The sequence below is a fragment of the Anoplopoma fimbria genome, chromosome 17, assembly GCF_027596085.1.
Source record: "Anoplopoma fimbria isolate UVic2021 breed Golden Eagle Sablefish chromosome 17, Afim_UVic_2022, whole genome shotgun sequence".
Lineage (NCBI taxonomy): Eukaryota > Metazoa > Chordata > Actinopteri > Perciformes > Anoplopomatidae > Anoplopoma > Anoplopoma fimbria.
In genome coordinates, this window is record NC_072465.1 from 12,240,652 (window position 1) to 12,254,525 (window position 13,874).

The 13,874-nt window shown below is 39.9% G+C and overlaps 1 protein-coding gene across 1 annotated transcript in view; it reads right to left on the reverse strand.

Annotated features, from left to right (window-relative positions):
• Positions 1 to 13,874, reverse strand: part of ptprga (protein tyrosine phosphatase receptor type Ga) — a 428,569-nt gene that overhangs the window by 46,940 nt on the left and 367,755 nt on the right. The window contains exons 14-15 of the mRNA XM_054616971.1: positions 7,752 to 7,843; positions 2,043 to 2,134 (exon numbers count right to left, since the gene is read on the reverse strand). Coding sequence (XP_054472946.1) covers positions 2,043 to 2,134; positions 7,752 to 7,843 — 184 coding nt within the window. The remainder of the gene's footprint in view (positions 1 to 2,042; positions 2,135 to 7,751; positions 7,844 to 13,874) is intronic.

Genomic DNA, 13,874 nt, shown 5'->3' on the forward strand with positions numbered 1-13,874 from the left:
AACATTGATTCATCACACTAATTGGGAAGGGGATTTATTTTGGGGCGCGGCGAGCTTCGTGTTAAGCATGTGTGAGCAGATCAGGTTGCAGGTATGATAGAAGGAGACAGGGTTCGACTGGAGATGATGTCACAGAGACAGATGACGGCGAGATGGTACACGATGGCACATATACACACATATGTCCGCACACTTAAACTCAATCCCATGCCACAGACTGATAATTGCATGCACTCACACAAACAAATGGTTGATGGTTGATGCCATGCTGCATATACTGTCATGTAAATTCCGACTGCCACAGTGATGCCACGGTGTTTGTCGTGTGTAGTCTGACCTAGCTTTATGATGCTGCTCCCAAACAGGTTGGAATGCACCTTTCACACTGCTTGAATTTGGTATGAAAGAGTGAACGTGATGCAGTGCTCAACACTGACTTTTAAAAGTGGTTACCAGGCAACCAGGCATCATCTTTTGGTTGCCAAAACAGACAACATGGTTGCCACTTTAAGTCACCTTACATTAAGATACTATGCACTTATGACTCAGCTTAATAATAGTAGTAGCAGAAATATAAAAATATCCCTAATGCAGCAAATATGCAAATGTATGTATTTTGTGAAGCACGTTTTGCTGTCCCCATTTTTGGCATGTTCAAAAGAGGTTGTCACTGTTGACCTATAGTAAAAATTTTGGACTGCATTCTGAGGAGTCCTCTGAATGTGATTCTGAAAAAAAAACTGCTGTGTATAAGCCAACAGAATGGTACAGACGGTGTAACATGCTGTGTAGAAAGACCAGATAATTTTTTCAGGTTAATCCATTTCCATCTTCATATATGATAACTATTGGATGGGCACTTTTAAATCAAGCATGTTTGTAGTATTTCTTCTGATTTCGGGAGCATTTACTGATTTGATTTTTTTTGGGTGGGTGACTACAATGCCATTTCAATGTTGTTGAGAGTAAATAGTGATGATTGATGCCCTCGGTCAAAGGAGGAGAAACTGGAACAGCAGGGATGGCGAGAAAGTAGGAGGAGGATGATTTCATTAGAGAAGGGGCTCCCTCCTAGAACATTTTCCTGTGTCCATCAAGACTAAACCGGATCTATGGGGGAGAGGGGAGGGGACACATTGGCAGTGTAACTATTAAGTTACTCATTCGGGGGGGTCACGCTCAGTTCCCCCACTTTTCTATTTCTGGGGAGAGCATGGATCAGGAATGCAGAGAAAATGGAGGAAAAGGAGGAAACAAAGCGGCAAGGGAGGAGAAAAAAAAAGAAAAGGGATGATATTTTCACAGAGCACAATTGGAGAGCACGCTTTGGCTGGTGTGGTGAAGCATGCAGGGGTTATACCTAAACTAAAATTTCCCATCAGTAAAACTTCCCTCTTGATTTCTCTGCAATAACCATAATCATTCAGAAGGCAGCCTTTTTGTCCTCCTCATCTCTTGTTTCATAATGAATTTGGTGTGGTAGTAAGTTTAGACAGTAGACAGCCCAATGTTATTCCCCTTCAAGACTACATACATAGGGTAACACTTATGATAATATCTTTAGTGACCCCAACATCTGAGTGTTTTGACTACATACTTTTAAAAATGTTAATATTGTATTGATTCATGTCAGGTTTTATTGATTTTTGTTGTTGTGTACATGCAGTGTTCAAATAGTCTTAATCATGTTTTTAATTTAATTTTACATGCATATAAAACCATCTAGTTTAAAGGGACTATGTAGCTCACAACAAGAGGAGGGAGCAAAAACTTTAAAAGCACTTTCAACAGAGACGGTGCATGTTCTTGGAATGACGCACAGAATTTGGGCTCATGACTGAAGGTTGCAGCTTCTGATAGTTTTAGGAGATATTGGCTACTTCTGATCTGACCCAGATAACTGTGCCAGGATCTGTGGTGGTAACCTGTTTGTGTACATTCTTTCATAGGTTAATCATAGCCTGACACTCAGGATCTGATAGCATGTGTGTTCACGTGAAGGTGTGTTTTCAAAATGTACCGGTATAGCTTTTACTGCCTACCTCAAAATCTTCAGAGAATCCATGTTGGTTATTTGAGTAGAGGTCCGAGATGTGTTTGATGAACTGCTTGACTGGAATGGCCTCCATGTCATCTGAAGAGAAGAGAAAAGACCAGGGTTAAACTGGCTCCACAGTAGCAGCGAATTGCCCAGGAGCAAGGCACAGCCCCCCCACCTATCTGCCGACAAATTTCAAACTGCGTCTCAGAAACAGCAGCTAAGGTAAAGTACACACGTATTACGTGCCTTGTGAGTGAGGCTGTGCCAGCTCGTTGCCATTGTTTTGTCAGATCAATACATCCCTTACAGAACTGTCTTGAGCTACAGAAGTAAGACAATAGGTGACCTTGGAAAGCCAGACTACTACTACAATTCACAGGCTCAGTTTGCACAACAAGACTCTGAAAGCTCAGAACTGACTCACCATCACAAGCACGGCATAACAATCTGATATGATGTGAGTCACATCTTCAAACATAAAAACCTTGTAAACACAATATTTAAAACTGTTAAGATAAGATAAGATAATCCTTCATTAGTCCCGCAGTGGGGAAATTTGCAGGATTACAGCAGCAGAGAGGATAGTGCAAACAAGAGACATAGTAAAAAAAAAAAAAGCAAAGAATCCACAACAACTTAAAAAATAATTACTGTATAATTATTGTCTTGAAGTAACAGATATGCAACTGCTTGGCCCATTTCTCAAATTGATTGAAAAACTGAAATTGGTGGTTTGGGAGACATTTGATATTTCCAGAACACATGCCATGTTCTTCCAGTTTGATAATCAAATGCAAAGACCAGTGACAGCTTAGTTAAAGGTTCATTTAGCAGCTGCTTTCGACACATTTTCTCGGCGAATAAAGTTCCCCAGTTGCCATGCAATTATACTGTAGATGTTCAAATGTCCATTGTTTATCAGTTCAAAGTTCATTAGTGACCATTGAAACAGCAGTTGAGAAAACAATTTCAACATGTTGGCTGTTTGTCTATCCTTTTTTTGTTTTTTAAACCAATATGAGCAAAAAGTAAGACAACACATTTTCACTTCCAACTCGTCAAATACTGATGCTTGGTCTGTTGCCAAAAGCATATAAGTGTGACCCTCTTGGTACCAATTTTGTGTCAGTTATGGAAGTGGCCCGGATGGTGTGTCAGTTTCCCTTGTTACATGCATAGTGTCTTTTTAAAATAAACTTAGAAGGTAGGTTTACTTAGTTTTTAGGTTTACATGCGCAACAAAAGAGCTAGCTTAGGTTTAAGCAACAACAGTGTTAGCTTAGGTTCAAGCAACAAAAGTGCTAGCTTAAGTTTAAGCAACAAAAGTACTAGCTTAGGTTTAGGCAACACAACTAATTGCTAAAGGTTAGACAACAAAAGTACTTAGTTAGGTTTGGAAACAAAAGTACTTGATAAGATTTAGGCAACAAAAGGCCTTGGTAAGGATTAGGCAATAAAAGTACTGGGTTAGATTTAGGCAACAAAAGTACTCGATTAATCTTAAGAAAAGATTGGGGTTTGGGTTACATTAAGTATGTTTGTTACATAAATGTGGTGTGAGCTAATTATGCAAGCACGTAACAAAACTACAGTAAAATAAGTCAACGTCGACTTGGTTTCAGTCCAAGTCCTGTGTTCACTCTACTTGTCATTATTTTTTTATACAGTCTACTTGAAATTATGTATGCCTGCATCAAATGCCTTACTAAACCCCACAAAGATAAAATTGTGTCCTTGTGTTGTGATGGTAAATGCTGATGCCTATATGTTTTGAGGATAAGCAGGTCAAGGCCAAATTAGCCTTGATTTGTATTTAGTGTTTTCTTTAGTATTAACCCTAGATATTGTATTGAAATATATTGACAGACATTAATAAATCAAATGCTAGCCAAATGCTAACATGTACTTGTAGTATATTTAAAGTATATGTGGAACTAAGTGGTGCTTTGAGTAAATCCATTCCCTACAATGATCTCTGCCAAGGATGATGCAAGTTTGGTAAAATTCTAGCTCCACTGCTATACCATAGAGGAGCAAGCAATTAAAAACATACAAGAGGGCTTGCATAATAATTGTGTAGTTGTGATGTTGTGTTGCTCGTGGGAACTTTTAGTGGGACTGCACAGGAATGGAGTGCATGTTTCATCAGCTGGCGAATATTTGCATACAAACAGCTGCAAAGTTGTAGTCGTTTTTCAGACACAGACAGCATAAGAAGCTGAACCCGACCCTGATGATTGGACCCGTTCAGTGAAAAGGGTGAAAAATCAGCGAAAACTCTCTCACGGCGCCCTTCGGTTTAGTCATCATCAAATATTAACAAGAGCATACACTCACTCGCTCTCACTTTGTGTCTTTCGAGATGCTCATTTAGGTATGCAAATATGTCAAAATGATCTGTGTGTCAGTAAACACAGCAGGCTGCTGAGTGTTCTGGGTTTGGAAGAGGCAATTAGCTACATAGAGAACTGATATACATTTTCATTGCTTTGAAATAATATACACACAGTAGAGTACAATCATTTACAACATGTACTGTAAAATATCTGTTCTGTTGCTCCAGAATACAACATTACTGCAGTAAAACACAAGTTTGGTGTAACGCAATTTTATCCCGAATAAGAATCAGCACTTAACCTACTGCCCTCCACAAAGTATACTAGACTCTATGTTTTTTGAGAATAATAAAACGTCACACACAACTTAACTTTATGTATCACTTTGGATACAATACCCCGTCAGTTAGAGGTGTGAAGATGTGTGGTATGGTACAATATTTCAAATCACTTAAACTCAACAATATAGATTAACAATACACATCATTCAACATAAAATGGATTGATATCGAGTAAATTACTCTTTGTGAGCGGTGCTGATTGAAATAAAAAGGGAAGTAATCTTCATTGCTTGAAGGTTGTTTTAGTCTTTTGGTGACAATGCAAAACTAAAACACACTGATTTCCAATCAGGAGGAACAGGAAAAAAATAAAGACATTTATTCATAGTTTGTTTTCAGTCTTCAGTAAGTCACACTTTCTAAAACAGAATTACCGCCTCGGCTTTAAGTGTTTGTCAACCAGTCAAGTAGCAGGTTAACTACATGTCTGTCCGAAATGTCATCATTGTTTTTTTTGTGAGGTCACAGTGACATTTGACCCACAAATTCAGTTCATTCTTGAGTCCAGGTTGATGTTTGAGCCAAACTTGAAATAATTACATCCAGGCGTTTTCTTGAGATATTGCGTTCACTAGAATGGACCGGGTGGACCGCCCAAAACCATTACCCATTCTTAATTTTCAGAATTTAAAAGGACCAACCTGGACTTACTCATTGAGGACACTCATCAGACTTAAAACAGCTCCCTCTGGAGAAGGAATACATTTATTTTTAGTTTCCTTACTTTTTTCACATATGCAGTAGCACTAACCAACCCAAAGTGACTGAATCATGTTTGTGTAATTCACTTCACCTCAATTATCAATTAACCATATGATTGTTTTAAAAATATTGTAATAAGTGTGACTTTTCAAAGATATCATTACTAAAGAAGCAGCATTTGATTATACATCTGTAATGTTTGTGTGTATGTGTGTGTGTGTGTGTGTGTGTGTGTGTGTGTGTGTGTGTGTGTGTGTGTGTGTGTGTGTGTCTTTTTAAGGTTTCTGAAGTAAGTGGCTGCTGCCGGCAGGTTTTAAATTCAGCACAAGGTCTTAGAGCGGATTATGGGATGTGCGAGGCTCTAGGTCTGAGCTTATTGAGACAATTAACACAACAAGCATATGGTCGTACACCATCCTGTCAGCTGCAGTGGACTCTGATGTCCACACAGTGTTTCCTGATATTCAGCCTCCACACGTCTGTGAAGCTACATCACGCTTCCAGTGGTTATCAAAAGAACAAATATATCAAACCGCAGTGATATGGTATCAATGGTGACTCCAAAACAGGAGCTTAGAAAGCCTGTGTTTCTGCTGGGGGACAGGACAACAGCTCAATGGCAGACCCCCTTTTAGTCTGTCCTGGACTCTGCCATGCTGGGCATACTGGCTCTGGTTTAAATGGAGACCTTTGGACTCAGCCGAGGCCCATTGTAGAGAGGCCCCACAAGCTTTTAATTGATTTGACGGGTTTGGATCCAAATCCTGGACCTGAGGGCTAGAGCTGGAGCAGCTTTCATGCCGTAGAGGATTTTTATATATATTTATATGTGTGTGTGTGTGCTTGTGTGTGTTGTTTGGAATTTGTGAACTGGGCACAGCCTCTCTCTCTCACCGCTTAAACCTTTTTTACTGACACAGCACAGGTTTGTGATGTGGCTACAGATCGTATTTTTTGACTGAAGGCACCATTAGTTTAAAGTCTGAGCTAGTAATCCCAAACATTGTATTGCTAACACTGTTTTCCAAGGTGTTTACCAAACTTCTGCATGCACCCATTTAGATTGATTTTTGGTAATTTGCCTGACATTCAGAATAAAACAAAAATCATAATAAAGAAATCCCTAGCTGTTTCACAGAGATATGAACTTGTCAGATAAGCTTGTTCAACTTCAAACAATGATGGTTATATGCTCAATGTTGCTTTTAAAAGGTATGGTTCGTTACTCAAGGAAAGATCTTCTAGCTGTATTGACAAAAGGCCAACAGGACAAGTTTTATTGCTGAACATATGTTCGGCTCTCAGAGATGGACACCAGCTGCTACAGTAATGGTGACTACAGGGAATCAGGAGTTTCATAGAATGGATCTAAATGTGAAAAGACTGAGCAATTTAGTACTGAATTGTGGAAAAAGTCCGTCAAACTTTTTGTTCAGGATTTTCTACGCACGGCTGAAATCATGGCTCCCCCAACCCTGTATAAAGAACTAGAGCACATAGCATCAGTTGTCCTGCTGCTCTCTCGCCAGTAACAACACTCAGTTACCACAGCTTTTGGCGTAGTGGCCATCTGGAATACTGGGACGTATCCCAGGGAACAGGCTCATCGATGGCAGCCAAAATGTAGTTTTTACCTGCCTTCCGGCATTTCTGTGTCTTTATCAGCCCTCTCTTTGTGTCATTAGGGCTGCTCATTGCTGCGTGCATGTTGCGACCAATCACAACCAAGTAAGGTTAACTTGTGCTGACGTCATAGGCTCCTCTGTAGCCCACTCTGTCGCTACTGTTGCGGCTGCTAAACGGTGGATACATCGTTTTGAGCATCAAGACCCCATCAAAATGACTTATTTCACAACCAGAATTTGCTCAAATGGGTCCAATAACATTTGGAAAGGAAAAAAAAATTCCCCATCCAAGTTATTATAGGGATATTATAGTTAAGTTGAAATAATTTGATGACAAAACACCCAAGGGTTTCAGAGCAGAGAATCCTGCTTGACAAAATGATGTGACAAAATCATATTTATTTCAGCTTTTTTTTGCAATGATAGTGTTATTTAAGCTGACCTTGTTTTGTGTTGCAGGAATTATTTTATAATTTTCTTATTGTGTTGATGGGTTTTTAGATTTTAGGTTTGTTTTTAGTTAAGTTTTTATGTTTAATGTCATGTGCTTCATTGTCTCCTATTGTTTCCTAACATCTTTCGACCTTGTTGGAAATACGTTTTTTTACCCTGTTATCCTATTTTTTGTTTCTTTGCCTGTTCAGCCATAAATAGAATTAAATCAAATCAGATCCTAAATGTAAGAAGTGCTGTGGTAGTTTGTTACCTGGAATGGGGATGACAGGGATCGTCTCATTGGGTACCACCCTGGGTGAGTTGCTGTCTTCCACATAGAAGTGGGCTGTCTGGAAACAGCGCCTGACAGAAAGAGAGAGAGGTCACATGTTAATGATGCCTTAGGAGGAATAGCAGGTTCAGCCTGGGCCTAGGCCAGACAGTAGCACAATTTCTTTATCCGCTGTTTATACAGTTAATCTCTCGGAGTGTGTGTGGAGAGAGAGAAAGATAAGACAAGATAATATAAGATATGATTTATTGTCCCGCAGAGATATTTCAATCAGGAGAGACCATTCAAATGAGAAAAAGATAATTGAAGATAAACAATGACAACAAGGAAATCATGAGTGAGCATGCGTGAGGAGAGAATGGCAGATGTATGAGAAATAAACTACGAGACTAAGCATACAAGAGTATTGTCTTCCTGACTGAACTCATGCTAGAGCTTCATTTGTCTTCGCCTCTAAATCACACATTACACTTGCCAGCATCACAATCCACACGCACACATAGAAAACATATATCATACATACACTGATTGGATAAATACACATGTCGCCAATAGTTACGAAAAATAAAACAAGGTGCGATCAAAACATATAATAAATAATCAAGTCACAATATATTAGTCCCTGTAATTTAAATCATATAATACTACTTGGTGCTATTTCATATTTTGATGCGGGATGGGATGCATGATTTTTTTGGAGCAATTAAGTCTGCAGATTGGCATTCTGAACCATCTGCCTGAAGGCAACACCTGGAATACTGGGTTCAGAATATGTCATGAGTCAAAAGACAGAATACATATTTGATTAGGGCAGTGCTTTTCCCCTCAATGGATTTGTAGTTGGCAGAAATGGACTTTGAAACTTTTACACACACACACACACACACACACACACACACACACACACACACACACACACACACACACACACACACACACACACACACACACACACACACACACACACACACACACACACACACACACACATACCTCTCGGTGTGTCTAAAGTCACACACAGTATATGTAGGAGCAGCTTACAGGGAAGCTTTAAGGAGCAGACACACCAGAAGGTCTCCTGTTGTGTTTTTAGTCTGTGACGGTGACTTTGGAAATTCACATATGTGATGTTTGACATCAGCTTTGAAATGGAGATCTGCATGAGGCATTTAGAGACAAGTTGGAGTTTAAATACAGCAGGAAGAAGGAGGAGAGGTATGACATGTGTTCTCTCTCAGGAAACACTCAAGAAGTGAAAGCCAAAACTGAGACAGAGAGCCTGACTAGTGGACTAGCTGCGTTTACATCCAGCTGTCAGGCTGCTTTCAGAAAATTTAAAGTCACAAAAAACAATTCTACAGATAAAATATGTTTGTATTAACAAAATAAATAACCAGTCAGATTTTATATCATTACGTTTACATGATCCAAACCAAACAAGCTATCTTTAGAGACCAACCTGGACTGAGAGGAGGTTTGAGAATCTAACTATCAGTGTGTCTTCAAATGTTACCGGTGTCTTCTGAATGCTATTTTGAAAGCCTTCCAGTAGCAGTCACCAGCCGACCAGATGCTACACCGAACACTCGTAGTAACCGAAATACAGATAAATAGAGCCTTAAAGACTGGGTAAGGGAATGTTCTAGCATATACAGTACCACAGTGTACCTGTATAAGTTATGCAAGGAGCAGCTAGGACAGTACTCTATGTATCAGAGAGCAGCTGCACACTGTCCAACACAGTCGCAAAAACATATCTTGTATGAATAACTGCCTGAGGGAAAGAGAAGTGCGCTCTCAGTCTGACACTTTGTTGAAGGCTGAGATTGCCTGCTTGTATGTTTGAGTGGCAAAGGCTCAGAATGGCATCCATTGGAATAATATATTGTCTACCCTTTCTGGATGGTTGCTCCATGCTCTCAAATGTTGTCTTTGGAAGATTAATATAAGATGAATGATGTTCAATTGGTAGAGAAATAGATGCTTTTCTCTTGGCTGTGGAAGAAAAGGTGATAAACAAAGTTGTTTGTTGACCCTCACCTGACATGCGCCCTCTTGTGGCCAGGTGAGTATTGGCTGTTTCCTTTTAGAAACACAGGCAGAGTAAGCATGATGTTGGATGTAATACTCAGCAGGAACGCGTCCTTGATGTTTAGGTTAACAAATTGTCTGACTTGTACATGGGAGACTGGCTGCTATTGTCATCTTTTCTCTTAACAACAGTCATTGTCAGTTTCTTTTCACCATGACCACAGTACTCCTCTAACCTTGACCAAGTACTTTTGGTGGCCTAATCTTAAACAAACCTTGTTGGTCGTCTTTAAGATGTGAGGACTTGTTAGATGAGGGCTAATAACCAGATTTTCACATACACATATGACCGTAGAGCAAGCGGAAAGATACAGAACAAATTAGAATTACCACCTCGCGGTTGAATGCCTCCACCATCCATTCATGTTACGGTTTATATCCACGTCTGTCCAAAATGTCATTACTGCATCATCTTATTCTCTTAGACATTTGTGTGAAACTGTCATAACTAGCGAATAGATTCTTGAGTTATGGCCAAGGACGTGCTTAGTGGGTCAAAGTGATTTTTTACCTCCAAAACTCTAATCAGTTCATCCTTCGGTCCAGCTGGACGTTTGTGCCAAATTTGAAAAAAATCCCTCCAGGCGTTCCATTCATGAGAATGGACAGCCGGAGGGACAACTTGTAATCATAATGCCTCTGGCCGCAGCTAAAGGCTTAAACATACAGAATCAAAATAGTAGAAAATGCTGTGGACTTCATATTATTAGTGAAAAAAGAAATAATATCAATATTTAGCAACAATACAGAAACTTTCCGATGCTCTTTTAAATAGGATTAGTCATCCTGTGCATTCTTGTCACTGGTTCATGAAAGCATAGAATAATCTTTTGTACAAACATATGAAATAGAAACACACCGACTGATCTACACTCCATTCTTATTCAGGTGTTAAAATAAAGGACTGTCACATGCCTTGTTTTAGACAACAACTAAATGAAACTAAACACTGACAATGTGTGCTACCATCCATCCTTTGCAGTGTCCTTATCAACTACTACAACTTGCAGTGACAACAACAACGCCCACTTCATCTATGTGTGTGTAAGTGTGTGTGTCCAGACCCTCCCTACCTGTATTTGATACAGAGCAGAGAGCAGAAAGTGTTCATCCTGGTGAACAAGCAGAGGATGGAGGCTGCCGCATGCTGTTGCTGACATGAACTGAGAGCGAGTGCACAGGGGACGGAGAGACAGGAGGAGGGAGACAGAGGGAGGGAGACAGAGGGAGGGAGGACGGCTTTCCTCACAAGGCACGGAGGGGGTTGTTCCCTCTGTGTGACACACACACACACACACACACACACACACACACACACACACACACACACACACACACACACACACACACACACACACACACACACACACACACACACACACACACACACACACACACACACACACACACGTCAATCCCAAGCCACTTCCTGGTGTGAGACAGCTGGTGTCATGATGCATTCAAGTCACGTGGGACAAAGTTGACAGGACCATGCTGCAGATCAAACTGAGAGGAAGTCACAGTGTTGACCAGAAATCAAAGCCAACCAGCAGTGCTTAGTGGGTACAGATTATCTATGATACAGTTGAATCACTCTGTCCTCAAAAAGAAAAAAACATTGCTGACCACTGCATCGTGTCAAAAAGTAATGTTATACCAAATAAGGTTCAAGATTAAGAGGATTTTCTAAAGACAAGAACGAGATTTTGAGTTGCATCCACAAAAAAATATTTCACATCGTTTTACAATATGTATACAAATAAATCAGAAATGACGTTGTTGATTTCAGTCTAACGGTGTGAAAACGTGAATACTCAAACTGTAGTGAAAAAATATAAACCCACTATACTGTTTATCAAGTGAGGGCCAATGTGCTACCCAAAAGCTTTTAAAGTAAAGTCTGCACGATCAAGTGAGATCAACATGTTTCTGTTACGAAACTCATATTTACCACTCTCCCACACGACCTGAATGTAGCGCAGCAGCAGTTGGTGCGCCGGCTATTACCTAAACTGTTGCTGCGCTGCATCCAGGTCGTGTGGGAGAGTGGTAAACATGAAGGGCCAATAGGACTGCAGCAGGGGTGGAGACTGTGAAGAGCACAGGGTTGTGACCTGAGCTTTGCTCCACAATAGGATTATGTACACCAACACACCCCAGCACCTGGTGACCTGGTGGCCTGTGTGTGTGTGTGTGTGTGTGTGTGTGTGTGTGTGTGTGTGTGTGTGTGTGTGTGTGTGTGTGTGTGTGTGTGTGTGTGTGTGTGTGTGTGTGTGTGAAAAGAGTTACCCACCATTACTCAACCCTTGAGCACTAACCAGTTCAAAATAGTGTTCTCAATAAGAACTCTGAGATCTTGTGAAAAATACTCAAATTTGTAAAAAAAAAATTTTTGTGTTTGTTGTACACGCTTTGAAGTATAATTCTCTGTCCAACTCAAAGATGGTCAGATACTTGGCCTCCAAAGACTTCACACATTTCCTTTTTGTTTTTCTTTCAGGTTAATCTGGTTCTTTGTCATTTGAATCATTTTGCACATTGGTTCAACATTGTCACAGATGCCTGTGCACACACGATTAAATGCACCAACGCAAGTGAGACTATATTTAAAAACATATTTTGGGATGCATGTTTTGCTGTGTACTGTCACTATTTTTTATATGTTAAGAAGCGGCTGCTACTAATGGCAACCAAGGGCCAAGAATTGTTTGCCAATTTCTCAAAATGGTTGCCCTCGACCTTTCCTTGAACCCATGCTAATATCGTTCTTGTGACTGTTATCTTAATAAGAAATTGTCCCCCTCTCTGACATCATTCCTGTGTTGCCTACATATGCTGTGTGCTGGTTAATGAAATGTTTTATATGTGGGTTTTCCCTGCTGCAGCTTGATGAACACCATTCTTCTGCTTGACTCAGATTCTGATTCACTGTTCTACAACAAATAATCCATCACAATGATCAGATGATCCTCTAGTCATATAGGGAGATTTTACCTACAGTATACCTATGGAGACTTGCTTGGGCCTTTTGGCTTTTAATATATATCACATGTAGTTATTGTAGCTTCTGACAACAATTGTTTGGTGTTGGTACTTTTAGGTATTGAGTCTACTACTGGGACAAAAGCCGGTCTAATACAATCTGAAAGCTGGACCAGGGTCAACTTACCATGGGGTTTCTTCATGAGCTGGTACTGGTGGTTTTTACACTTGGAGGGAACTTGTAAAAAGGTAGGTCAGCATATGAAGGCAAGCTTTCATCCATATGCTACAGAAATTCAGTTAGTTTTACAAAAGTCATTGATAAAACAGGATTTAGCAGGTGTAACGTTAGCATTAAAATATGGTGGTAATAGCAAGCTAGTGTTAAATAGCTTACTAGCAAGCCGCTACATGACAAAAAACGTAATATTTTTTCTAAACACTCTTGTTACAGTAAAGCACATTGCTCTCGCCAGATTATCCATCATTAAAGGATAATTCAGGTGTTTTGAAGTGGGATTGTACGAGGTACTTATCCTTTACCTGTGTATGAGTACCTTCAGTAGATAAAGTTGGAGAAGCAGACAGGAGTACCAGCACAGGAGCATGTACCGTTGTGGACAGAGGCAGCAGCAAAACCTAAGTGTGCAGAGCTCCAATAACAAAAAAATAAAAAAACTTTTGTATAATATAAAAAAAAAAAAAAAAAATATATATATATATAAGTGTGCAGAGCTCCAATAACAAAAATAAGTGTGCAGTTACTCTTTAAGGTTGCTTTATAGTTTGGTGCATGTCTGATACCATGATGACATGTTGCAGCATCTCCATGGAGCTCATAAAAGCCTTAGGTTTTCACGTCAGAAAGGTTGAACAAGGCCTTGTGATATACTGAAGTCACAATCCCCTAAAAACAGAAGCTCTGATCTGCTGCCAAACATGTGTTTAGTTAAATAACTCCCTGTTACTTTTGTATCTTTCACTACAGCATGAAAACATCATCCATCTAAAAGTCCTCACTGATTTCAT